This window comes from Coregonus clupeaformis, chromosome 33, assembly GCF_020615455.1.
Source record: "Coregonus clupeaformis isolate EN_2021a chromosome 33, ASM2061545v1, whole genome shotgun sequence".
Classification (NCBI taxonomy): domain Eukaryota; kingdom Metazoa; phylum Chordata; class Actinopteri; order Salmoniformes; family Salmonidae; genus Coregonus; species Coregonus clupeaformis.
The window spans coordinates 21,375,921-21,403,160 of record NC_059224.1 but is presented as its reverse complement, the minus strand read 5'-3'; the positions used below and the strand labels follow the sequence as shown (position 1 = coordinate 21,403,160).

Here is a 27,240-nt window from a genome sequence, read left to right as displayed (position 1 = left end):
AACCATTAGAATCTGTCCACCTACCTATAAGTAACCATTAGACTCTGTCCACCTATCTGTAAATAACCATTAGACTCTGTCCACCTACCTATAAGTAACCATTAGACTCTGTCCACCTATCTGTAAATAACCATTAGACTCTGTCCACCTACATGTAAGTAACCATTAGTAACCGTTTCCATTAGTAACCATTAGAATCTGTCCACCTACCTATAAGTAACCATTAGACTCTGTCCACCTATCTGTAAATAACCATTAGACTCTGTCCACCTACCTGTAAATAACCATTAGACTCTGTCCACCTACCTGTAAATAACCATTAGACTCTGTCCACCTATCTGTAAATAACCATTAGACTCTGTCCACCTATCTGTAAATAACCATTAGACTCTGTCCACCTATCTGTAAATAACCATTAGACTCTGTCCACCTACCTGTAAATAACCATTCGACTCTGTCCACCTACCTGTAAATAACCATTAGACTCTGTCCACCTATCTGTAAATAACCATTAGACTCTGTCCACCTACCTGTAAATAACCATTAGACTCTGTCCACCTACCTGTCAACCTTGAGGTTAGATTTATGAACTTCATATCGCTGTCCTCACTACCTGTGTTATGTGTGGCCCAGTGGACTGTGGCGTTACACTACAGTACGTCGCTCACCCTGCCATAGTATATAAAAGTCTCTCTGTTCATTCATGTGTTAGAGCTTTGAGTGTCGTATCAAAAATATAATGATTATTATTGTCATTATCTGGTCTATGGAGCTCTGATGATAGTAACTGAAGAGGCAGAAAACAATACATTGGAAAGAGGGAGGAGGGAAAACAAGGTGGGTGAGAAAGAGAATGGGAGACGGAAGAACTGAAAGGGAGGAAAGAAGTTTCAATTACGCACAGGGGAAGAAAGATAACGATGAAAAGAGTGGGTAAGAGAGAGGGATATGTTACGGAGAGAAAGATGGTTTGCTTTGATAAAGATAAAAATTAATGACTTTGGAGTGGGAAGAGTGTTATGGAAAGAGAAGTTTAGAAAGAAAAGACTGGGTGAGAGAGGGAGAAGGGATGACAAAAGATAGAGAGGCGGTTAGCAGTACAAAGAGAGGGAACGTGCTGAAGCTCCAGATTTGTGTGTGTGTGTGTGAGAGAGAGAGGTTGAGTGTTTCTTTAGATGTTCCCTTAAAGCTGTCTGGAGGGCACGTTAAGACCTATTCCCAGCTGAGATCCTAATCGGGGGAATGAGTTCTCTAAACTCCGATGCCCTCTGAGGTCTCACACACACACTGTGATGCTGGTTGGAGGTCTCTGTACACCCTCTGTGGTCCTGTGTTTAGACAGGTTAGAATGAGATGATCTCTCAACATGCTCTGATAAGAGGGAGAATGAGAGCTGAAATCTGCAGATATCCAGTGTGCGTGTGAATGCGTGTGCACTGAAGTGGGATTTGGAAATGGTTTTCAGTGAGGAAACGTTGTCAAAAAAATCTATCCACACACGAAAGAGCATATGGAGTGTTTGAGGGAGCTAGAGACAACTGCGTGAGAGAACTAGAATCAGAGACAGTAAGCACGATAGACAGATTGGAGAGAGAGAGAGGGAAGAGAGTGACAGAAAGATAGGAGGAGAGAGAGCGAGATAGAGACAGGCAGCGTTGGTAGACTAGGGTCTTGATTCTCGCAGCGCGACCAACTTTACACACTCACGTGTGTCTGTGTATGCACGTGTGTGTGTTCCCTTCAGCCGCCTGCCCCTACACCTCCCTCTGTCCGTCTGCCCCCACACCTCCCTCTGTCCGTCTGCCCCCACACCTCCCTCTGTCCACCTGCCCTCTCCGCTTAAAAGCTCTATTTTAAAACAGGCGGTGCTTGAGACTCCCCAAAGTACCGTTTCACCACGGTAATGGACAGAACGTGCTTTTCTGCTCTGATTTTACTCTCTGCTCCAGATTGGAGGGAGGGAGAGGGAGAGGGAGAGGGAGAGGGAGAGGGAGAGGGAGAGGGAGAGGGAGAGGGAGAGGGAGGGAGGGAGGGAGAGGGAGAGGGAGGGAGAGAGGGAGAGAGAGATTTTAAAAAATGTACAGGAACAGGACTAGACACAGTCGGTGATAATGAGGTGATGATGATGAGGAAGAAGAAAGTTAATGTGATAGGTCCATTAGAAGTAGCAGAGTAAAAACACCCTCCAGGCTCCAACCATTTATCCTCTCGTCCTGTTTTTTCTCACATCAGCTCAGTATGTATAACCACTGTCAATATGTTCTACCTGTCTATTCAGCTAATATCCCATTATATGGCCTACTTTCATCATGATTTTACACTTTTTTGAGAGTACATTGTATTTGATTGTTTGACAGGTAATGCTAAATGGCTAAGTGTGTCAGCCATTTTGGGATAAGGACACAATTTGTCAATTTTTGTCTAAACCCAAAATGAAATATAGCAGTAGGTCTAATGTCACACTGCATTCTTGTGTCAATGTTAACAGGTGAGTTAGCGACGCTTCCTTTAAAAGGATCAAGTGCCTGGAATCTGTGGACAAGCATTTTAAACGCCCGTAAATCCTGTCTAAGCTGATCTGAACGCAGCCAATCATCAATTTGCTTGTGTGGGGTGTTTGAACAGCTTGTACTCCGCTAAGGATTAATTCTGATTCCCTTTTATTTCACGCTTTTTGATTTCATGTGTTTTTTTTAAGTTGGATCTAATTCTGTTCCACCTACGCTTGATCTCTAGAGCCTCTTCATCTCTCCAACTCCTCCATCTGAGTCTGAGCATGCTCACACACACTGATACACACACTGATACACACACACATATAAACACACACTTATACACACAGACACTGATACACACACATATTCTGTCATTAATTATGTGTGTGTGTGTGTCGGGGTTTCCGTTTGGAAAATGTGGCGCCGGACATTTTAATTTACCGGACATTTGAGAAATTTACCGGACCCTTATGCATTGGGTGTGTAACCTGATTAGGTCATCTACCCACATTGCTCAGAATGACAGAAATCCCATTTAGAATATGGTCATTCATATTAACAGAACATGCAAGTCAAGGATGCAATGATGTGCGTTCCTTCTTACCGAATTCTGATGTGCACTTTAAACATGTTAGAAAAACTGTCCACATTTACTTTTCCTCAGCCAACAAGACGAGTAATGAACAGCAAAATCACTAGCCTATGTCAATCCACTATAGGAGAAAAGTATAAGCTACCTATTCTATTGGTCAGCTTGTCGAGAAATAAATATTCCAAACAGACTCTGGGACAGTTTTGGGAAGATAGATCCCAAATTCATACAACCAGTAGACCTAGGCTACATAAAATAAACTTTAAAAAGCAATGAGTCTGTTGCAACAGATCAGAACATTTATCTTAAAATGTTGATAAAATATTATTTATTCACATTATAAGCTCAGCAATACGCACAAGGTAGTAGACTAGGTGTGAGTGTTCATTCTATAATGTAATTAGAGGAAAAACACTGTTGTCAAAAGGGCCCTGCACATGCGAGCAGTTTCATGTGACAGAGATAAAAATATCCGTTAGAAATTTAGAAAGAGAGGAGATCTAATAGGCTACTTTGAAGCAAGGTAAGAAATGCCTCATATGTATTAAAATGTTCAGGTTTCAAACAATTAAATATATGTTTTCAAAATGCATACTGCCTCCAGCTCATTACAAAGTGGTGTGTGACGCACTGATGAAGCCTGCCTTCTATTGCCATTTGATGCCGTGTTTATAACAACTGGTAACTCTGAAAATGTCAGACTTACGACTTCAGTGTGTTCAAGACAACTGGGAACTGGGAAAAAAAACTACTCAGAATTCCAACTCAGGAACTCGGGCCTCTTTCTAGAGCTCTGACTTTCTGACCTGAAGATCACAGACGTCATGATTTGACCTCATACTTTTCAGAGTTCCCAGTTGTCTTGAAAGCACCACAAGATGCTGCAGCTGCAGCTCTGGCACTGTCTGATAGATTCTCCACTCAAAGGCTCTGTATCTGTATGCTGTACGCGTGTGATAAATAAGATACATAACAAATATACTGTACACACGCTCCAATTTAATTCCACTAAATTATGCAAATTAACCTATAGACCGTTAAGCATGACCTGTCAAATGTATTTCCATCATTTAATAGGCTAAAAAGCATTATTTTGTGTGTGTTCTTGCTTTTGTGCATGCGTACATGTGTGCGTGGGTGTGTGCTCACATGTGCGTGCATGTGTGTGTGTGTGTGTGCCCTGCTATGCATTTGTGTCCAGGCGTTTTATCTGGTAGAAAAGCCTTAATGAGAAAGCCAGAGAGCTGCTTATTGTGTGTTATCTCCAGCCAAGGCTCAGTGTTGTCATTGATGCTGCTGTTAATCACCAAGGAAACAGGACTCTCTCGGCTTGTCCTTCCTCTCTTCTCTGTCTCCTTCCCCTCACTTTCAATCTCTCTCTCTCTCTCTCTCTCTCTCTCTCTCTCTCTCTCTCTCTCTCTGTCTCACTCTTTCTTTCTTTCTGATAATAATAATAATAATAATAATAATTTCTGTCTGTCTTTCTTTCTATCTATGTTTTTCTCTCCCTCCCTCTGAACCTCCCTTTCTCTCTCTGTACAGTCCCTCTCTCCCTCCCTCTGGTCCACTCTCTTACACATCATCTGATTTGGCTCTAGTAGTATCAAGCTTTACCGTTGGGCTTAAACCAGGCTTCTCATTCAACTCTGAACTCAATATACCCTGCTTTGCATCACAGAGAAAAACAAAACAAAAATGCTCTGAAATGAACTATTTGAAGCCACCATCCTCTGCTCCCCCTCAAACTTCCACTCAAACAACTCCATAGCACCGGTCCCACTAGAGAAAGGGTTTGAAATCTCATCGTAAGTATGGCATGAAAGAGTTGATGTTTTCTGGGCCTAATTTGGGCTCTCAGCTTCATTGATCTGCATGTGCTTTGTGATGTTCTAGGCACAGAGCCCTGAACCCATTGTTTAACTAAAGCAAACCAACACTGTCCTTCTCTAACACTACCTCTCCCTTTCTTGCATTCTCTCTCTCTCTCTCTCTCTCTCTCGCATTCTCTCCCGCATCCTCTCTCTCTCTCCCATTCTCTCGTATTCTCTCTCTTTCTATCTCTCGCTCTCTTTCGTGCTCTCTCTCACTCACTCACTTACTATTTAATTGGTTGCTCCCAGTATGGTCGAGGTTTCACCCTGGCCCTCCCTATATGAGCATCTCTTCACAGTTCCTGTCTTCCCTCTCCATATATCCTCCCTCATCATACACAGTTTATTAGGTACACCACACGAAAATGGATCGCTCCTACAGTCAGTGAGTCTCGTGGCCATGGATGCTATATAAAGCGGGCATCAAGGCATTCAGTTACTGTTTGATTGAACATTAGAATGGGCAAAACGAGTGACTTAAGCGATTTTGAGCGGGGTATGATCGTCGGTGCCAGGCGCGCCGGATCCAGTATCTCAGAAACGGCCGCCCTCCTCAGCTAGGGTTTACTGAGAATGCTGCGACAAACAAAAAACATCCAGTTAGTGGCAGTCCTGTGGGCAAAAACAGCTAATTGATGAGAGAGCTCGAAGGAGAATGGCAAGAATCATGCAAGCTAACAGGCGGGCCACAAACTGAAAAAGAACACACCGTAGTACAACAGTGGTGTGCAGAACGGGATCTCGGAATGCACAACTTGTCGATCCTTGTAACAGATGAGCTATTGCAGCAGACAATTGCACAGATGAGCTAATGCAGGCTCCAGTGAGCACGCGATCACCAACACTGGACAATTTGAGGAGTGGAAAAACATTGCTTGGAACATGACAGCGAGTTCATTGAGTGGCCTGCACAGTCCCCAGACCTCAACCTAATCTTTGTGATAAGATGGAACAGGCTGTTCGCAGCATTAATGTACCGCCGTCCAATCTGCAGCAACTAGAATGCCCCGAAGAATTCAGGCTGTTCTGGAGGCAAAGCGGGGTCCGACCCGGTACTAGATGGGTGTACCTAATAAAATGGCCGTTCTGTAATGTGTATAATGTTTAGATGTTTATCTCCCCTCTCCTCTCCGCCTGGCTCTTATGTCATTATCTACGTCTCAGTGATTTTAGGCATGACACTCATTTTATAACGAAAAGAAGATCGATAGATAACATGTCTTTGAGATGAGAGGGGTGTTTGTCAGGCATGTGTGTGTGAAGCTCTGTGTGGTGGAGTGAGCACTAATGGAAGCATCGATCACACGGTGCAGAGGGAGGAAGAACTGAATTTCTATTGAACTTCATAGGTTTATAACTTCATTGTACATTCATACCTTCATAGTGCATTCCATTCCTACACAAGATCACAGCCCTTAGCCTTGAGGCAGACAGCCATCACACTGACTTCATCTATAGAATATCATGGAGAACCTGAATACCTGTACGGCTGTGGTATTTCAGTCACAGTTCTTGGCTCTTGTTTATAACATTTCAATAGTGGTGAGGATGAGGAGTCTACTGGGTCTGGAAGCGACTTCGCCATTCATTTTCTGGATTCAGGTTCACTCAAACATCGTTTTAAGCTTTGTTTGACTATTGAGAGTTACAGCTGATTTCGGGATTGTATAAATCAATTCGCCCTCCTTAAATATAAGTAATCTTATTTATTAGTTTCACTCTAAATTGTTTAATCAAACTTTTTGCCGCCAGCTCCTGATATCAGGGCATAAAAACTACAATTTGTCTCCTGAATTAGCCCAGCTGGGCTAACATGCACACTAGGCCTGAGCTTGTTTTCCCTGGGTAAGCTAGCTGGCTAGCTGAACTATTCAAGTTTTCGTTCTCATTGCTAAACTTCAGAAATACTGCACCCTCAAAACTCCTTTGCTAGTAATACAATCATGTAACTAAGAAATTAGCTGGAAACAAATTTATTTTTGTAGATTAATAATGACTGGTTCGAGATATCTGTCGTAAGACGACGGTGGCGAAGGATATCATTGCCACTTCAGTTTGCTTCATTGCCACTTAATTGGCGTAAGATTAGCTGGACGTTTCTGACTTCTCTCTCTCCGCTTGGCTCAATGGGATATGTAGTGATTTTACCAACACAGCCAGATATGTACCCTTAACCTTTTTAAAACTGACTATCGTATTTGTTGATTAAATCGGACTTTATTAATATAATGAGTAATCCAGAAACTTCACGAGTTAATTGACACGCGAAACATTTAGAAAATAGTAACTCTACAAAGCGCCAATGGCTAAATTACTTCCGGACACGAAGGGTCCACGGAGCTCCTATTCCTCCTCACCACTCTATACTCTATCCCGTCATCAGAGGCTTTTAGCCATATTTCTCCAAGAGTAGGTGTCCACGTCCTTGCCAACACAATAGATCCGCCTGTGAAACAAAATATTTTTTGTCCAGGAATCCATTCATATCTTGAACACTCTGAATATCCATGTAATGTTAATGAGGACCTGAATACTTGGGACGTTTATGAAATGCTGTGTCTGGGTTCTGTAATGTGTCTCCTGGATGCCGTACATCAGGAAGTAGGCGCTGTGTTAGCCAGATGGTGTTTGGTAGCCTAGCTTAGCCTAGCCATGCTGATGACGCTATATACTTTTTTTTAAACGCTAACTAGCTAGCCAAGCCACAGAATGAGAACTGGATTGTCAATACACATTGTGAATGGATGGATCGAATTTATCCAGGGAGAGCCAACATGGCATCCAGTTAAAACCACTGCTTTCAGCTTGGCCAAATGGAAACAGTCTCTCTGGTTGTCAGTGTGGCTCTGGCGATGGTTGGCACTTCCTGTGGTAATGGACAGGGGTTCAGTAATCCTACCCCTCTGTGCACGTGTGTGTGTGATGGTTTGCGAAAGTTTAATCCCTATAATCCCTGTGTGTGTGTGTGTGTGTGTGTGTGTGTGTGTGTGTGTGTGTGTGTGTGTGTGTTAGTTAGAGTAAAGGTGACAGCTGTGGTTTAGGAAGACCTGCCACCGCAGATCACCCGAATATGACACAGAAAAACTTGGAGCCATCATTCTCTCTCTCTTTCACCCCCTCTCTCCCCATCTGTCTTCACTTTCTCCCCCTCTCTCCCCATCTGTCTTCACTTTCACCCCCTCTCTCCCCATCTGTCTTCACTTTCACCCCCTCTCTCCCCATCTGTCTTCACTTTCTCCCCCTCTCTCCCCATCTGTCTTCACTTTCTCCCCCTCTCTCCCCATCTGTCTTCACTTTCTCCCCCTCTCTCCCCATCTGTCTTCACTTTCTCCCCCTCTCTCCCCATCTGTCTTCACTTTCACCCCCTCTCTCCCCATCTGTCTTCACTTTCACCCCCTCTCTCCCCATCTGTCTTCACTTTCACCCCCTCTCTCCCCATCTGTCTTCACTTTCTCCCCATCTGTCTTCACTTTCACCCCCTCTCTCCCCATCTGTCTCCCCCTCTCTCCCATCTGTCTTCACTTTCACCCCCTCTCTCCCCATCTGTCTTCACTTTCACCCCCTCTCTCCCCATCTGTCTTCACTTTCACCCCCTCTCTCCCCATCTGTCTTCACTTTCACCCCCTCTCTCCCCATCTGTCTTCACTTTCTCCCCATCTGTCTTCACTTTCACCCCCTCTCTCCCCATCTGTCTCCCCCTCTCTCCCCATCTGTCTTCACTTTCACCCCCTCTCTCCCCATCTGTCTTCACTTTCACCCCCTCTCTCCCCATCTGTCTTCACTTTCACCCCCTCTCTCCCCATCTGTCTTCACTTTCTCCCCCTCTCTCCCCATCTGTCTTCACTTTCACCCCCTCTCTCCCCATCTGTCTTCACTTTCACCCCCTCTCTCCCCATCTGTCTTCACTTTCTTCTCCTCTCTCCCCATCTGTCTTCACTTTCACCCCCTCTCTCCCCATCTGTCTTCACTTTCTTCCCCTCTCTCCCCATCTGTCTTCACTTTCACCCCCTCTCTCCCCATCTGTCTTCACTTTCACCCCCTCTCTCCCCATCTGTCTTCACTTTCTCCCCATCTGTCTTCACTTTCACCCCCTCTCTCCCCATCTGTCTCCCCCTCTCTCCCCATCTGTCTTCACTTTCTCCCCCTCTCCCCATCTGTCTTCACTTTCACCCCCTCTCTCTCCATCTGTCTTCACTTTCTCCCCCTCTCTCCCCATCTGTCTTCACTTTCACCCCCTCTCTCCCCATCTGTCTTCACTTTCACCCCCTCTCTCCCCATCTGTCTTCACTTTCTTCTCCTCTCTCCCCATCTGTCTTCACTTTCACCCCCCTCTCCCCCATCTGTCTTCACTTTCACCCCCTCTCTCCCCATCTGTCTTCACTTTCACCCCCTCTCTCCCCATCTGTCTTCACTTTCACCCCCCTCTCTCCCCATCTGTCTTCACTTTCTCCCCATCTGTCTTCACTTTCACCCCCTCTCTCCCCATCTGTCTCCCCCTCTCTCCCCATCTGTCTTCACTTTCTCCCCCTCTCCCCATCTGTCTTCACTTTCACCCCCTCTCTCTCCATCTGTCTTCACTTTCACCCCCTCTCTCTCCATCTGTCTTCACTTTCTCCCCCTCTCTCCCCATCTGTCTTCACTTTCACCCCCTCTCTCCCCATCTGTCTTCACTTTCACCCCCTCTCTCCCCATCTGTCTCCCCCTCTCTCCCCATCTGTCTTCACTTTCACCCCCTCTCTCTCCATCTGTCTTCACTTTCTCCCCCTCTCTCCCCATCTGTCTTCACTTTCTCCCCCTCTCTCCCCATCTGTCTTCACTTTCACCCCCTCTCTCCCCATCTGTCTTCACTTTCACCCCCTCTCTCCCCATCTGTCTCCCCCTCTCTCCCCATCTGTCTTCACTTTCACCCCCTCTCTCTCCATCTGTCTTCACTTTCTCCCCCTCTCTCCCCATCTGTCTTCACTTTCTCCCCCTCTCTCCCCATCTGTCTTCACTTTCACCCCCTCTCTCCCCATCTGTCTTCACTTCCACCCCCTCTCTCCCTATCTGTCTTCACTTTCTCCCCATCTGTCTTCACTTTCACCCCCTCTCTCCCCCATCTGTCACCCCCTCTCTCCCCATCTGTCTTCACTTTCTCCCCCTCTCCCCATCTGTCTTCACTTTCACCCCCTCTCTCCCCATCTGTCTTCACTTTCACCCCCTCTCTCCCCATCTGTCTCCCCATCTGTCTTCACTTTCTCTCCCTTCTCTCTCCCTCTCCTTTCTATCTCTGTCATGTGGTTATCTGATGGTAGAGATGAACACATCTGTGTTGCAGGGAGTATCTAAAGCTCCCAGCCATACAGTACAGTCCTACAACAGCCAAAGCTCAAGTTAAAGTCACTGAGCCTATGTAATGGAAAGACAATCAAGATTGACAACAAAGCTCTTTGAACTTAAACTTTGACCCAGGTGGAGCACGCTCTCGCACAATGTATTTAATATAATGAAGCTCTTGTAGAATGACAACAAATACATGTGTTATTAGCTCATTTGTGTATATTTCCCCATAGGGACGATGAGCATGCTCTGATCCTGCAGTACTGCCAGACCCTTGGGGGGGAGGGATCTCCCTGCAGCCAGCCGCAGAGCCCCGCCCAGATCCTACAGGCTGTGGAGAGGGAGGAGCGTGGAGAGCTGGAGCGAATCATCCAGCGCCTGGAGGACGAGCAGAAGTACGCGATAGGTCAACGGAGTAGTCTGTCAAATGTCAGCACTACTGTGTTCCGCCCTCTTACTAAAAGTGATGCTCAGCACACACACACACACACACTCACCTCAGGCTGTCTCACTCAGCTCTTGCTCCTCCCCCCTCATCTCTCTCTCCCTCTCCCTCTTTGATTGGTGGATAGAGGTAGTGTAAGGACAACGGTGACTGTGCACTCACTCTATTGTTCTTGGAGCTGCTGTGTTTCTGTCTGAGGCAGTTGCTGTATCTGAGTGATTTAGCACTGCTCACAGTCTTCTTTATGAGCCAGGCTATAAGCCAGTTAAAGTACCACAGTCAGTCTGGAGGCCACAGCTCTATACAGTTCTAAACAGACAGAGATGAACACAGGGCCAGGACCTCTCTGTACAGTGGCTTTACATAGGATTGTACTGAGAGAGAGGGGGGGGGGCAGGAAGATTTTAGTAGTGCTGTTGGGTTCATCATATTATATGTGCGGAGCGATTGTGTGGTGAGCCGTGTGTGTGTCTGACTTCTGCATCTCCCTAACCCCATCTCTGTGTGACTCCCCCAGGACCCTGAAAAGGGAGTATGAACAGCTGAAGGAGCAGCACGGGGGCCAGAGGGGGCCTGGGTCTGTGGGGCATTGGGACCCTGAGGGGTCCTCTCACCCCGGTGGTCCTGGCGAGGCTGACCTGCTGGCTGAGGCCAAACTGCTGCGCCAGCACAAGAGCCGTCTGGAGGACCGCATGCACAAACTGGAGGAGCACAACAAGCAGCTGGAGTCCCAGCTCCACCGGCTCAGACAGCTACTGCACCAGGTGGGCAACACATAGAGAGACACGTACAGTATACACACACACACATGCTCACACTCAGTGGTGTAAAGTACTTAAGTAAAAATACTTTAAAGTACTGCTTAAGTAATTTTTGGGGGTATCTGTACTTTACTTTACTATTTATATTTTTGACTACTTTTACTTTTTTTTAACCTTTATTTAACCAGGTAAGCCAGTTGAGAACAAGTTCTCATTTACAACTGCGACCTGGCCAAGATAAAGCAAAGCAGTGCGGTAAAAACAACAACAACACAGAGTTACATATGGAATAAACAAAACGCACAGTCAATAACACAATAGAAAATCTATATACAGTGTGTGCAAATGTAGTAAGTTATGGAGGTAAGGCAATAAATCAAATAAAATAAAATGTTATTGGCCACATGCGCCGAATACAACAAGTGCAGACATTACAGTGAAATGCTTACTTACAGCCCTTAACCAACAGTGCATTTATTTTAAATAAAAAAGTAGAATAAAACAACAAAAAAGTGTTGAGAAAAAATAAAATAACAGTAGGGAGGCTATATACAGTGAGGAGAACAAGTATTTGATACACTGCTGATTTTGCATGTTTTCCTACTTACAAAGCATGTAGAGGTCTGTCATTTTTATCATAGGTACACTTCAACTGTGAGAGACGGAATCTAAAACAAAAATCCAGAAAATCACATTGTATGATTTTTAAGTAATTAATTTGCATTTTATTGAATAACATAAGTATTTGATACATCAGAAAAGCAGAACTTAATATTTGGTACAGAAACCTTTGTTTGCAATTACAGAGATCATACGTTTCCTGTAGGTCTTGACCAGGTTTGCACACACTGCAGCAGCAGAGATTTTGGCCCACTCCTCCATACAGACCTTCTCCAGATCCTTCAGGTTTCGGGGCTGTCGCTGGACAATACGGACTTTCAGCTCCCTCCAAATATTTTCTATTGGGTTCAGGTCTGAAGACTGGCTAGGCCACTCCAGGACCTTGAGATGCTTCTTACGGAGCCACTCCTTAGTTGCCCTGGCTGTGTGTTTCGGGTCGTTGTCATGCTGGAAGACCCAGCCACGACCCATCTTCAATGCTCTTACTGAGGGAAGGAGGTTGTTGGCCAAGATCTCGCGATACATGGCCCCATCCATCCTCCCCTCAATACGGTGCAGTCGTCCTGTCCCCTTTGCAGAAAAGCATCCCCAAAGAATGATGTTTCCACCTCCATGCTTCACGGTTGGAATGGTGTTCTTGGGGTTGTACTCATCCTTCTTCTTCCTCCAAACACGGCGAGTGGAGTTTAGACCAAAAAGCTCTATTTGTGTCTCATCAGACCACATGACCTTCTCCCATTCCTCCTCTGGATCATCCAGATGGTCATTGGCAAACTTCAGACGGGCCTGGACATGCGCTGGCTTGAGCAGGGGGACATTGCGTGCGCTGCAGGATTTTAATCCATGACGGCGTAGTGTGTTACTAATGGTTTTCTTTGAGACTGTGGTCCCAGCTCTCTTCAGGTCATTGACCAGGTCCTGCCGTGTAGTTCTGGGCTGATCCCTCACCTGCCTCATGATCATTGATGCCCCACGAGGTGAGATCTTGCATGGAGCCCCAGACCGAGGGTGATTGACCGTCATCTTGAACTTCTTCCATTTTCTAATAATTGCGCCAACAGTTGTTGCCTTCTCACCAAGCTGCTTGCCTATTGTCCTGTAGCCCATCCCTGCCTTGTGCAGGTCTACAATTGTATCCCTGATGTCCTTACACAGCTCTCTGGTCTTGGCCATTGTGGAGAGGTTGGAGTCTGTTTGATTGAGTGTGTGGACAGGTGTCTTTTATACAGGTAACGAGTTCAAACAGGTGCAGTTAATACAGGTAATGAGTGGAGAACAGGAATGCTTCTTAAAGAAGAGCCAGAATTCTTACTGGTTGGTAGGTGATCAAATACTTATGTCATGCAATAAAATGCAAATTAATTATTAAAAAATCATACAATGTGATTTTCTGGATTTTTGTTTTAGATTCCGTCTCTCACAGTTGAAGTGTACCTATGATAAAAATTACAGACCTCTACATGCTTTGTAAGTAGGAAAACCTGCAAAATCGGCAGTGTATCAAATACTTGTTCTCCCCACTGTATACAGTGGGGTACTGGTGTAGAGTCAATGTGCGGGGGCACCGGCTAGTTGAGGTAGTTGAAGTAATATGTACATGTGGGTAGAGTTAAAGTGACTATGCATAAATAATTAACAGAGTAGTAGCAGCGTAAAAAGATGGGGTGGGGTGGCAGTGCAAATAGTCTGGGTAGCCATGATTAGCTGTTCAGGAGTCTTATGGCTTGGGGGTAGAAGCTGTTGAGAAGTCTTTTGGACCTAGACTTGGCACTCCGGTACCGCTTGCCGTGCGTTAGCAGAGAGAACAGTCTATGACTAGGGTGGCTGGAGTCTTTGACAATTTTGAGGGCCTTCCTCTGACACCGCCTGGTATAGAGGTCCTGGATGGCAGGAAACTTGGCCCCAGTGATGTACTGGGCCGTACGCACTACCCTCTGTAGTGCCTTGCGGTCGGAGGCCAAACAGTTGCCATACCAGGGGGTGATGCAACCAGTCAGGATGCTCTCGATGGTGCAGCTGTATATCTTTTTGAGGATCTGAGGACCCATGCCAAATCTTTTCAGTCTCCTGAGGGGGAATAGGCTTTGTCGTGCCCTCTTCACGACTGTCTTGGTGTGTTTGGACCATGATAGTTCGTTGGTGATGTGGACACCAAGGAACTTGAAGCTCTCAACCTGTTCCACTACAGCCCCGTCAATGAGAATGGGGGCGTGCTCAGTCCTCTTTTTTTTCCTGTAGTCCACAATCATCTCCTTTGTCTTGGTCACGTTGAGGGAGAGGTTGTTATCCTGGCACCACACGGCCAGGTCTCTGACCTCCTCCCTATAGGCTGTCTCATCGTTGTCGGTGATCAGGCCTACCACTGTTGTGTCGTCGGCAAACTTAATGATGGTGTTGGAGTCGTGCCTGGCCATGCAGTCATGGGTGAACAGGGAGTACAGGAGGGGACTGAGCACGCACCCCTGAGGCCCTCGTGTTGAGGATCAGTGTGGCAGATGTGTTGTTACCTACAATAGGCCATAGTGCAAAATAATTACAATTATAATTTAGTATTAACACTGGAGTGATAGATGTGCAGAAGATGATGTGCAAATAGAGATACTGGGGTGCAAATGAGCAAAATAAATAACAATGTAAATAACAATATGGGGATGAGGTAGTTGGGTGGGCTAATTACAGATGGTCTGTGTTCAGGTGCAGTGATCGGTAAGCTGCTCTGACAACTGATGCTTAAAGATACTGAGGGAGATAAGTGTCTCCAGCTTCAGAGATTTTTGCAGTTCGTTCGTACTTCACTACATTTCTAAAGAAAATAATGTACTTTTTACTCCATACATTTTCCCTGACACCCAAAAGTACTTGTTACATGTTGAGTGCTTAGCAGGACAGGAAAATGGTCCAATTCACACACTTATCAAGAGAACACGTGGTCATCCCTACTGCCTCTGATCTGGCAGACTCACTAAACACAAATGCATCGTTTGTAAATTATGTCTGAGTGTTGGAGTGTACCCCTGGCTATCCGTACATTTTAAAAACAAAAAAATGGTGCCATCTGGTTTGCTTTATATAAGGAATTTGAAATTATTCATACTTTTACTTTTGATACTTAAGTATAGTTTAGCAATTACATTTAGACTTTTACTCAAGTAGTATTTAACTGGGTGACTTTCACTTTTACTTGAGTAACTTTCTGTTAAGGTATCTTTACTTTTACTCAAGTATGACAATTGGGTACTTTTTCCACCACTGCTCACACTCCACCTCGGACAGCCAGCCACTGCAACAGATGTGCTAACACACACACAAACATGCTTGTTCCACCTGTGGCATTCATTTTATTGCACTGATCATGCAACAACAACAACAACAATTCCTTCTCAGCCCTAGAAAGTGGCCTTGTTTTTATCATAACTCATTCCTGATCACAGGGATTTGTGTGCCATTAAAATCCTTGGGCGGGCCGCCTAAGCATTTTTTCGGGACGCCTAACTTTGTTTTTATGGAAAAATGCTTTCATTGTAAACTTAAACGACTAAAACCAGATATAAAGTATGTAGAAAAGATAATGGACCAATATATTTTTTTATAATCTTTGAGAACTAACAATCACCAAAATAAAAGCCCCTTTATGATGCAGAAAAACCCCTGTATCGTGAGTATTCATCCCAGGGCTACTAAGCGCTCCCTATCCAGTAACCCAATCCGTCTCTGCTCTGTTTATGCCTCTCCTGATCACTCAATATGTTTGGATGACTTTTTAGGTGTGTGGAAAATAAAAGCCAACCAACCAAACGGAGTCAGTCAGAGTTGGTAAACAGCTGGCGGGCAGGTATTGACTCGGGGCTCTGGAGCTGGAAGCTGTGGTGGATAATCAGGAGTCTTAAAGCAGTACTTGTAGTTAAATCATATCCAGGTTTATTTCCCTGTTCGTTACAACTTTAAAACTTGGGGAAAATGGAATGGGAACAATAATCAAAATCCAACTGTTCCTGCCCATGCCAAACATTCTTCTCAGTTAGCCACACAGGTCTGTGGAATCTGCTCATTATGAGTGCTGTTGGGTGTGGCCCGCCTGTAGTGGCGCTCTCCACTGCCATGGTGCTGAACAGTCAGCTCTTTTCTCCCACAGTGGCTAGCGGTAGCAATCCACGGTCCTGAAATACTTCGGTGCACTATTTATATAGGCACATTCTGGGAGCTCACAGGTCAACATTACATTTCTTCATTTAGTTACAACAGAGGCAGAGCATTAAGCAACCTCCGCCTGGGGGAAGATAACGTGACTCGGCTGATTCTTAGGGGATAAAGGCCTCATTTAAACTTTGCAAGACACACACACACACACACCACTTCCTCTAGAGCCCAGAGTCCTGAGGTAGCCAGATCCTGACTTCATGATGGGAGAAACAAATCCAATTTACAGGGATCAATGAGAATGACTAATCCTACAAACGTGCTCTGACATTCACAGAATAGATTTTCATATTTTCAGCCCAGCATTGTCAGTTTATGGCCAAACAAATGTGTTGTCTAGATTTATCACAACAAGAACATCAACAGTTTTACAATATTACAACTTAGTGTAGTTGTATTGAAGGGACTTTTCTTAACTCCGAATCAATTGTAATCAAATCAAATCAAATTGTATTTGCCACATGCACCGAATACAACAGGTGAAATGCTTACTTATAAGCCCTTAACCATCAAAGCAGTTTTAAGAAAAATAAGAGTTAATAAAATATTTACTAAATAAAGTTTAAAAAAGTAACACAATAAAATAACAATAACGCAGCTATACACAGGGGGTACCGGTACCGAGTCAATGTGCGGGGGTACAGTTTAGCTGAGGTAATTGAGGTAATATGTACATGTACACTACCGTTCAAAAGTTTGGGGTCACTTAGACATTTCCTTGTTTTCGAAAGAAAAGCAATTTTCTTGTCCATTAAAATAACATCAAATTGATCAGAAATACAGTGTAGACCTTGTTAATGTTGTAAATGGCTATTGTAGCTGGAAACGGCTGATTTTTTTATGGAATATATACATAGGCGTACAGAGGCCCATTATCAGCAACCATCAGTCCTGTGTTCCAATGGCACGTTGTGTTTGCTAATCCAAGTTTATCATTAGAAAACCCTTTTGCAATTATGTTAGCACAGCTGAAAACTGTTGTGCTGATTAAATAAGCAATAAAACTGGCCTTCTTGAGACTAGTTGAGTATCTGGAGCATCAGCAATTGTGGGTTCGATTACAGGCTCAAAATGGCCAGAAACAAATAACTTTCTTCTGAAACTCGTCAGTCTATTCTTGTTCTGAGAAATGAAGGCTATTCCATGCGAGAAATTGCCAAGAAACTGAAGATCTCGTACAACGCTTTGTACTACTCCCTTCACAGAACAGCACAAACTGGCTCTAACCAGAATAGAAAGAGGAGTGGGAGGTCCCGGTGCACAACTGAGCAAGAGGATAAATACATTAGAGTGTCTAGTTTGAGAAACAGACGCCTCACAATTCCTCAACAGGCAGCTTCATTAAATAGTACCCGCAAAACACCAGTCTCAACGTCAACAGTGAAGAGGCAACTCCGAGATGCTGACCTTCTAGGCAGAGTTACAAAGAAAAAGCCATATCTCAGACTGGCCAATAAAAAGAAAATATTAAGATGGGCAAAAGAACACAGACACTGGACAGAGGAAGATTGGAAAAAAGTATTATGGACAGACAAATTTAAGTTTGAGGTGTTCGGATCACAAAGAAGAGCATTTGTGAGATGCAGACCAAATGAAAAGATGCTGGAGGAGTGCTTGATGCCATCTGTCAAGCATGGTGGAGGCAATGTGATGGTCTGGGGGTGCTTTGGTGGTGGTAAAGTGGGAGATTTGTACAGGGTAAAAGGGATCTTGAAGAAGGAAGGCTATCGCTCCATTTTGCAACGCCATGCCATACCCTGTGGACGGCGCTTGATTGGAGCCAATTTCCCCCTACAACAGGACAATGACCCAAAGCACAGCTCCAAACTATGCAAGAAATATTAAGGGAAGAAGCAGTCAGCTGGTATTCTGTCTATAATGGAGTGGCCAGCACAGTCATCGGATCTCAACCCTATTGAGCTTGAGCTGTTGTGGGAGCGGCTTGACCGTATGGTATGTAAGAAGTGCACATCAAGCTAATCCAACTTGTGGGAGGTACTTCAGGAAGCATGGGGTGAAATCTCTTCAGATTACCTCAACAAATTGACAACTAGAATGCCAAAGGTCTGCAAGGCTGTAATTGCTGAAAATGGAGGATTCTTTGACGAAAGCAAAGTTTGAAGGACACAATTATTATTTAAATTACAAATCATTATTTCTAACCTTGTCAATGACTACATTTCCTATTCATTTTGCTATATTTGCTATTCAAACTCATTTCATGTATGTTTTCATGTAAAACACTGACATTTCTAATTGACCCCAAACTTTTGAACGGTAGTGTAGGTAGGGGTAAAGTGACTATGCGTAGATAATAAACAGCGAGTAGCAGCAGCGTAAAAAAGGGGGGAGGTCAATGCAAATACTCCGGGTAGCCTTATGGCTTGGGGGTAGAAGCTGTTTAGAAACCTGACACCGCCTAGTATAGAGGACCTGGATGGCAGGAAGCTTGGCCCCAGTGATGTACTGGGCCGTACGCACTACCCTCTGTAGCGCCTTGCGGTCGGAGGCCGAGTAGTTGCCATACCAGGCAGTGATGCAACCAGTCAGGATGCTCTCGATGGTGCAGCTGTATAACTTTTTGAGGATCTGAAGACCCATGCCATATCTTTTCAGTCTCCTGAGGAATAGGCGTTGTCGTGCCCTCTTCACGACTGTCTTGGAGTGTTTGGACCATGATAGTTTGTTGGTGATGTGGAGACCAAGGAACTTGAAGATCTCAACCTGCTCCACTACAGCCCTGTCGATGAGAATGGGGGCGTGCTCGGCCCTCCTTTTGCTGTAGTCCACGATCATCTCCTTTGTCTTGATCACGTTGAGGGAGAGGTTTTTGTCCTGGCACCACACTGCCAGGTCACTGACCTCCTCCCTATAGGCTGTCTCATTGTTGTCGGTGATCAGGCCTATCACCGTTATGTCGTCGGGCAAACTTAATGATGGTGGTTATCAATGATAAATTCTGTATTTTGTGTTGTTGTCATTTGTATTAGAGAGCTGTTGTGTAGTCAGTGTTATTCTAAGTGAGCCCTGAAGACGTTGTGAGAATGCTCTGGAGACATTTCCATCACATTAACCTTTACTACAGCTGGGGGCAGGAGAGGAGGAAGGAGAGGAGCCAGAGATGGTACAGACATGGAGGAAGGAGAGGAGAGAGGGATGGACAGATATGAAGGAAGGAGAGGAGAGAGGGATGGACAGATATGGAGGAAGGAGAGGAGAGAGGGATGGTACAGATATGGAGGAAGGAGAGGAGAGAGGGATGGTACAGATATGGAGGAAGGAGAGAAGAGAGGGATGGTACAGATATGGAGGAAGGAGAGGAGAGAGGTATGGACAGATATGGAGGAAGGAGAGGAGAGAGGTATGGTACAGATATGGAGGAAGGAGAGGAGAGAGGGATGGTACAGATATGGAGGAAGGAGAGGAGAGAGGGATGGTACAGATATGGAGGAAGGAGAGGAGAGAGGGATGGTACAGATATGGAGGAAGGAGAGGAGAGAGGGATGGTACAGATATGAAGGAAGGAGAGGAGAGAGGGATGGTACAGATATGAAGGAAGGAGAGGAGAGAGGGATGGACAGATATGAAGGAAGGAGAGGAGAGAGGTATGGTACAGATATGGAGGAAGGAGAGGAGAGAGGTATGGACAGATATGGAGGAAGGAAAGGAGAGAGGTATGGTACAGATATGAAGGAAGGAGAGGAGAGAGGGATGGTACAGATATGGAGGCTGCATTGATTCCGTGTCTGGAAAGCTAAGGGGCATGTTAGACTTGATAGTAAATGTCAGTGGACATCAGGTGCCCTATTCTATAGATCTCAGGCATGTGGGGGTGTGCGTGCGCGAGTGTATGTGTGTGTGTGCGTGCCTTTTTTCATGAATGAAAGTCTCAAAATTAAACAAACACGTTCCCAAACCCTTAGAGATGAATCTGAACTCAGATGGGGAGTGACAGTGACAAATTCGGGAGAGGGCTATAGACACATGTAAATATCAGTACACGTGATGACACATATTTAATCTCAGCCCCATCGTGTCACACTGTGTGCTATTCCCTTGTTTGGGACTGATGATTAATATGTAGAGCAATAGTTTGTTTGAAGTCGTCACCAGTGAAGTATGCCACTATGAATAATGAAGAGTGAGCACTATGTTTTAGTAATGATGCTTGTCCTTGTCTCTGTCCCTCCCTCTTTCCCCCCTATATTTTCTACTTTTCTTTCTGTCTTTCTTCTTGTGTTTCTCTCCCTTCTTCTCTTCACCTCTTGTCTTACTTGATCCTCGTTCATCCTCTCTTTCTCTCTCTCAGCCGGAGATGGACTCCAGGGTGAACGGAGTGTCGTCCCCCGGCATGCAAGAACAAGGGGCCCTCACCGAACACACAGGTCGGTTCAACACACAAACACACACACACACACACACACACACATACACCCACACACACAGTGTGCTAAACTGGTGTGTTTATGTGTGTGTGTTTCAGATGAGCTGTTGGACCACCCACACAACCGCAGCTCTGACCTGGCAGACATCATGGAACAGATAAACCACACCTTCCCTGCATGCAGTCGTAAGTCCTCTCCTTTAACTCAAACTCTTCCTCCCTCTCCTCCCATCTTCCCTCTGTTTACCTCCCTCTCCTCTTCCATTCTCCTCGCCTCCTCTCACTCACTACAGTGAGGGAAAAAAGTATTTGATCCCCTGCTGATTTTGTACGTTTGCCCACTGACAAAGACATGATCAGTCTATAATTTTAATGGTAGGTTTATTTGAACAGTGAGAGACAGAATAACAACAAAAAAATCAAGAAAAACGCATGTCAAAAATGTTATAAATTAATTTGCATGTTAATGAGGGAAATAAGTATTTGACCCCTCTGCAAAACATGACTTAGTATTTGGTGGCAAAACCCTTGTTGGCATTCACAGAGGTCAGACGTTTCTTGTAGTTGGCCACCAGGTTTGCACACATCTCAGGAGGGATTTTGTCCCACCCCTCTTTGCAGATCTTCTCCAAGTCATTAAGGTTTCGAGCTTGGCAACTCGACGTTTGGCAACTCGAACCTTCAGCTCCCTCCACAGATTTTCTATGGGATTAAGGTCTGGAGACTGGCTAGGCCACTCCAGGACCTTAATGTGCTTCTTCTTGAGCCACTCCTTTGTTGCCTTGGCCGTGTGTTTTGGGTCATTGTCATGCTGGAATACCCATCCACAACCCATTTTCAATGCCCTGGCTGAGGGAAGGAGGTTCTCACCCAAGATTTAACGGTACATGGCCCCGTCCATCGTCCCTTTGATGCGGTGAAGTTGTCCTGTCCCCTTAGCAGAAAAACACCCCCAAAGCATAATGTTTCCACCTCCATGTTTGACGGTGGGGATGGTGTTCTTGGGGTCATAGGCAGCATTCCTCCTCCTCCAAACACGGCGAGTTGAGTTGATGCCAAAGAGCTAGATTTTGGTCTCATATGACCACAACACTTTCACCCAGTTCTCCTCTGAATCATTCAGATGTTCATTGGCAAACTTCAGACAGGCCTGTATTTGTGCTTTCTTGAGCAGGGGGACCTTGCGGGCGCTGCAGGATTTCAGTCCTTCACGGCGTATTGTGTTACCAATTGTTTTCTTGGTGACTATGGTCCCAGCTGCCTTGAGATCATTGACAAGATCCTCCCGTGTAGTTCTGGGATGATTCCTCACCGTTCTCATGATCATTGCAACTCCACGAGGTGAGATCTTGCATGGAGCCCCAGGCCGAGGGAGATTGACAGTTCTTTTGTGTTTCTTCCATTTGCGAATAATTGCACCAACTGTTGTCACCTTCTCACCAAGTTGCTTGCCGATGGTCTTGTAGCCCATTCCAGCCTTGTGTAGGTCTACAATCTTGTCCCTGACATCCTTGGAGAGCTCTTTGGTCTTGGCCATGGTGGAGAGTTTGGAATCTGATTGATTGCTTCTGTGGACAGGTGCCTTTTATACAGGTAACAAACTGAGATTAGGAGCATTCCCTTTAAGAGTGTGCTCCTAATCTCAGCTCGTGGGAGCCAGAAATCTTTCTGATTGAGAGGGGGTCAAATACTTATTTCCCTCATTAAAATGCAAATCAATTTATAACATTTTTGACATGCGTTTTTCTGGATTTTTTGTTGTTATTCTGTCTCTCACTGTTCAAATAAACCTACCATTAAAATTATAGACTGATCATTTCTTTGTCAGTGGGCAAACGTACAAAAACAGCAGAGGATCAAATACTTTTTTCCCTCACTCTATCTCTCACTCGATGTCCCTCTTCTCTCATTCTGTCTTTCCTTCTCCTCTCCTCTCTCTCCTCTTCTTCCTCTGCCCCTTGTTTTCTCATTCTCTCCATCATCCTCCGCTATACCTCACCTTTCTTCTACTCCTCCTCCTCCTCTCCCCTCTCTATTCCATTCCCACTCTTTCTCTCACTCAGCACTTAGCTAGTGTGTGTGTGGGTGGTGGTGTTGGGCTGGAGCAGGTTATATTCTTCACAGTAAACAGTTGCTGTCCCTGTGGGGTTCCCTACTCTCCACTAGTCTTTATTGTTTAATTCAACAGTCATGTCTTTGGAGCTGAAAATAAAAGGCAAGCTATGTCATCTTCTCTGTTTAGATGCAATATTGATAATGTGCAAAGTGACTGCAGTGAGGAGAGAAGTTTGAAACACTCTCACACAGTCAACTTATACATAGCGCCTAGAGCTTCTTCTGGCCATGTGACCTGGCCCTAGGTATCCAGTAAAATTGAGGAAGAAATACGCTCCATGGGTATCATAAAATGAGAAAAATAGTGTTGGATTAGTGAATTACCTCAAAGTGACTTTAAATTGCATTTGAATGAGTTGAAAATTTATCTGGAGTTTAGTTAAAAATCTATTATAATTTAGAGGGTGCTGCGGGGCTATCAATACTGGTTTACTGCTCACCTGGCAGGCATAATGGCTCAACGATCTGAACATCCATCTCAACAACACTTAAAGATAATACTTAGCTTATGACTGTGTGTAGGAGGGGCCCATGTGCAGCTGAAGTTAGGCTTCAACCAATCAGTTTTGATGCATGGAGTAAGGTTGCAAAGGGAGGGTATATTACTAAAAATGTTCCAAGTTTACCAGTAAACTACCAGAAATGTGGTATCTTTCAAGGATTTTATGTCATCTATCTGAAGACATCTATTGGCACTTTAGGATACTTCAGATTTGTACAGGTGTCTGTAATTATCTCTGGCCCTATGTGTGGCCTTATCACATGTCAAATATATGAAATTATTAAATAAGATGATTTTAAAATTTAAAAAATGAATTACATAGCTGTAAAACATTATCCTAACTATAAACCATCATCTTAGTGAAATAACATCAAATATCCTTTATATATTTTTAACACACTATTTTACTATGTCAGTATGTATTTGTTGTCAATGTTTTGGCATCAAACTGTTGGCAGTTGTGAAAAAAGTCAATAGTTGGACGAGTTGCAGATGTAACTGAAAATAATGAAACGTTTTATTAAATGCTTTTTTCATTAATTAGTCTATTTTCTCTTGAACGATAAGGTCTATCTACTAGAAACTCATGGACAATATGGAGACCGATATAAACATTTTTTTATGGAGACCTATATATGAATACATGTTTTAAATGTTTTTCAAGTACAAGTTACCAAAGTTACGGTAGATTGCCATAGATTTTCTGTTAATAACCAAAATTACTGAAGATTCCTGTACTACCGGTAGCTTTGCAACCCTAGCATGGAGGTTGCAAAGAGTCAATATTGTGTTTTTTCTCACAAAGTTGTTTCTGTTTCTCTTGTAGCTTCAAGCCTCTCCTCGAGACCACAGGTAAGCTATATTTCCCATCCACCTGCATATTGGCCGTTTCACTCAGGACCTGAGAAGAGTAAATTAGCTGGAGCTCATTTCATGAAGGTTAAATGAGTGCAAATGAAAAAAAAGGTATACTGTTGCTAGCTACTGGGCAGGCAGTCCAACTGTTCAAGGAACTGAATGTGTAAGAGATTCAGCCACTCTCTGAAGGAAAATGGCAGTTTGGTGCTTTTCAAGGGGTGTAGATGAGGAGAGAGAGCAACAAAACAATGTGGAACAAACACACACATACACACAACACACACACAGAAAATAAAATAGATCAATGGGGTCTCCTTCACCTATGTTGCAAATGGAGGCAGAGATGGATTCTGAAACTCAGTAGAGTAGCAGCAAAAGTTATTGACAGTGACCTGCTCTTCAAATCAAATCATATTTTATTTGTCACATGCGCCGAATACAACAGGTGTAGACCTTACAGTGAAATGCTTACTTACAAGCCCTTAACCAACAATGCAGTTTTAAGAAAAATAAGTGTCAAGTAAAAAATAGATAACGAAAAAATGTAAATAACAAATGTATTTATTTATTTTATTTTTATTTTTATTTTACCTTTATTTAACTAGGCAAGTCAGTTAAGAACAAATTCTTATTTACAATGACGGCCTACACCGGCCAAACCCGGACGACGCTGTGCCAATTGTGCGCCGCCCTATGGGACTCCCAATCACGGCTGATTGTGATACAGCCTGGAATCAAACCAGGGGGTCTGTAGTGATGCCTCAAGCACTGAGATGCAGTGCCTTAGACCGCTGCGCCACTAATTAAAGAGCAGCAGTAAAATAACAGTAGCGAGGCTATATACAGGGGGTACCGGCACAGAGTCAATGTGCGTGGGCGAGGTAATTGAGGTAATATGTACATGTAGGTAGTTACAGTGACTATGCATAGATAATAAACAGAGAGTAGCAGCAGCGTAAAAGAGGGGGGGTGCAAATAGGCCGGGTAGCCATTTGATTAGCTGTTCAGGAGTCTTATGGCTTGGAGGTAGAAACTGTTAAGAAGCCTTTTGGACCTAGACTTGGCGCTCCGGGACCACTTGCCGTGCGGTAGCAGAGAGAACAGTCTATCACTAGGGTGGCTGGAGTCTTTGATAATTTTTAGGGCCTTCCTCTGACACCGCCTGGTATAGAGGTCCTGGATTGCAGGAAGCTTGGCCCCAGCTACGAAAAATATATATGAAAACTCTCTTGGTAAATAGTGTGGTCTACAGCTTAACATGAGATACTCTACCTCAGGCAAGAAAAACCTAGAGACTTCCTTAATATTAGATTTCTTGCACCAGCTGTTGTTTACAAATATACATAGACCACCACCCCTTGTCTTACCGGAGGCAGCTGTTCTATCTTGCCGATGCAGCGTATATCCCGCCAGCTGTATGTTATCCATGTCGTTGTTCACCCACGACTCAGTGAAACATAAGATATTCAAGTTTTTAATGTCCCATTAGTAGGATATCCATGATCGTAGTTTGTCTATTTTGTTATCCAATTATTGTACGTTGGCTAATAGGACTGATGGAAGAGGCAGATTACCAACTCGCCGTCGGATCCTTACAAGGCACCCCGACCTACGTCCCCGATATCTCCGTCTCTTTCTCATGGGCCTTAGTCTAATTACTGTTTAGTCTACTCTCTCTCTCGCTCCCACCCTCTCTCTTTTCTCTCTCTCTCTTTCTTTCTCTCTCGCCTCTAAACATCTCAGTCCATCTCCACTCTCCCCATTGCCTTTACAAGCCAGTTAAACCATTTATTTATTACAAGTAGTATTTGGACGCTCCTTCACAAGGGCCTATTTCTTTTCCCTCTCCAGTTTTTTCTTCTTCTTCCCTTGACGTCCGTTATGTTAGCCAGTGCTATCTTCTTTTTTTCATATATTTAATTAAACTTGGGTCAGGTTTGGTATTTATGTTGTCTTAATATGCACCTGTAGTGAACACAGGGAGAAATGTGCTTAGGACCACTTCTAACACTTCTTCTTCTCTCTTTTCTTCCCTTCTTCCATATCTAACTCCATTAAGTTAGTCCTTTGTAGCTCAGTTGGTAGAGCATGGCGCTTGTAACGCCAGGGTAGTGGGTTCGATTCCCGGGACCACTCATACTGTATGTAAAATGTATGCACGCATGACTGTAAGTCGCTTTGGATAAAAGCGTCTGATAAATGCCATATATAATGATGTTATTAAAAGTGGTTCCTGTAGGTTTTTCTAAGCCCAGAGTGTGGTTGAATAGGTTTTGATGTCCATTCAGAAGCCAGCCTATTGTTCCAAGGAGCATACCCCAGTGTTACATTAAAGGGATACTTTGGGATTTTGGCAATAAGACCCTACTTCCCCAGAGTCAGATGAACTTGTGGATACCATTTTTATGTCTCTGTGTCCAGTATGAAGGAAGTTAGGGGTAGGTTCCTGCGCTAATGCTAACTAGCGTTAGCACAATGACTGGAAGTCTATGGGTATCTGCTAGCATAGATACCCATAGACTTCCAGTCATTGCGCCAACGCTAGTTAGCATTGGCTCACGAAAATACCTCTAGCTTCCTTCATACTGGACACAGAGACATAAAAATGGTATTCACAAGTTCATCTGACTGCAGGGAAGTAGATTAAGGGCCTCATTGCCAAAATCCCAAAGTATCCCTTTAAAAAGCATTTCCCAGAATTCTAAGTGCCCAGCTGCGTCCCTGATCTCTCCTGTCTCCTCTTTCTAAATGGGTTGTGACGGGCATGAGGGACTGCCAGTCTGTTTGCCAACTTGCCCTGATTGCATTTTAGGAGCCTCTGATACTTTCCATTCAATATCTGCTCATGAAGAGAAATTAGTGTTGTTTACATCAAAACACAGTGCATCCCTGAACTCTCGTGCCTTGGCTATAATAGAGATAGATAACTTTGGGTAGACTAATTTAAATTCTCTACTTTTGGAAGAGTGTATCTGTTCTACTTAATGTATATGTTACCTTAGTGATTACCCAGAGATAATAGGAAGATCCTATTTGGTCTTGCCAACTTTGTTTAGTCTGGCTAATGTGTGTGTGTGTGT

The 27,240-nt window shown here is 44.3% G+C and overlaps 1 protein-coding gene across 5 annotated transcripts in view; it reads left to right on the top strand.

Moving 5' to 3' along the window:
* The window catches only part of utrn (utrophin), a 263,392-nt gene that overhangs the window by 234,682 nt on the left and 1,470 nt on the right, over window positions 1-27,240 (top strand). For all 5 annotated transcript variants that reach the window (XM_045210194.1, XM_045210195.1, XM_045210196.1 and 2 more), the window contains 5 exons: window positions 10,511-10,672; window positions 11,240-11,486; window positions 20,611-20,686; window positions 20,785-20,871; window positions 24,129-24,154. In XM_045210194.1, coding sequence (XP_045066129.1) covers window positions 10,511-10,672; window positions 11,240-11,486; window positions 20,611-20,686; window positions 20,785-20,871; window positions 24,129-24,154 — 598 coding nt within the window. The remainder of the gene's footprint in view (window positions 1-10,510; window positions 10,673-11,239; window positions 11,487-20,610; window positions 20,687-20,784; window positions 20,872-24,128; window positions 24,155-27,240) is intronic.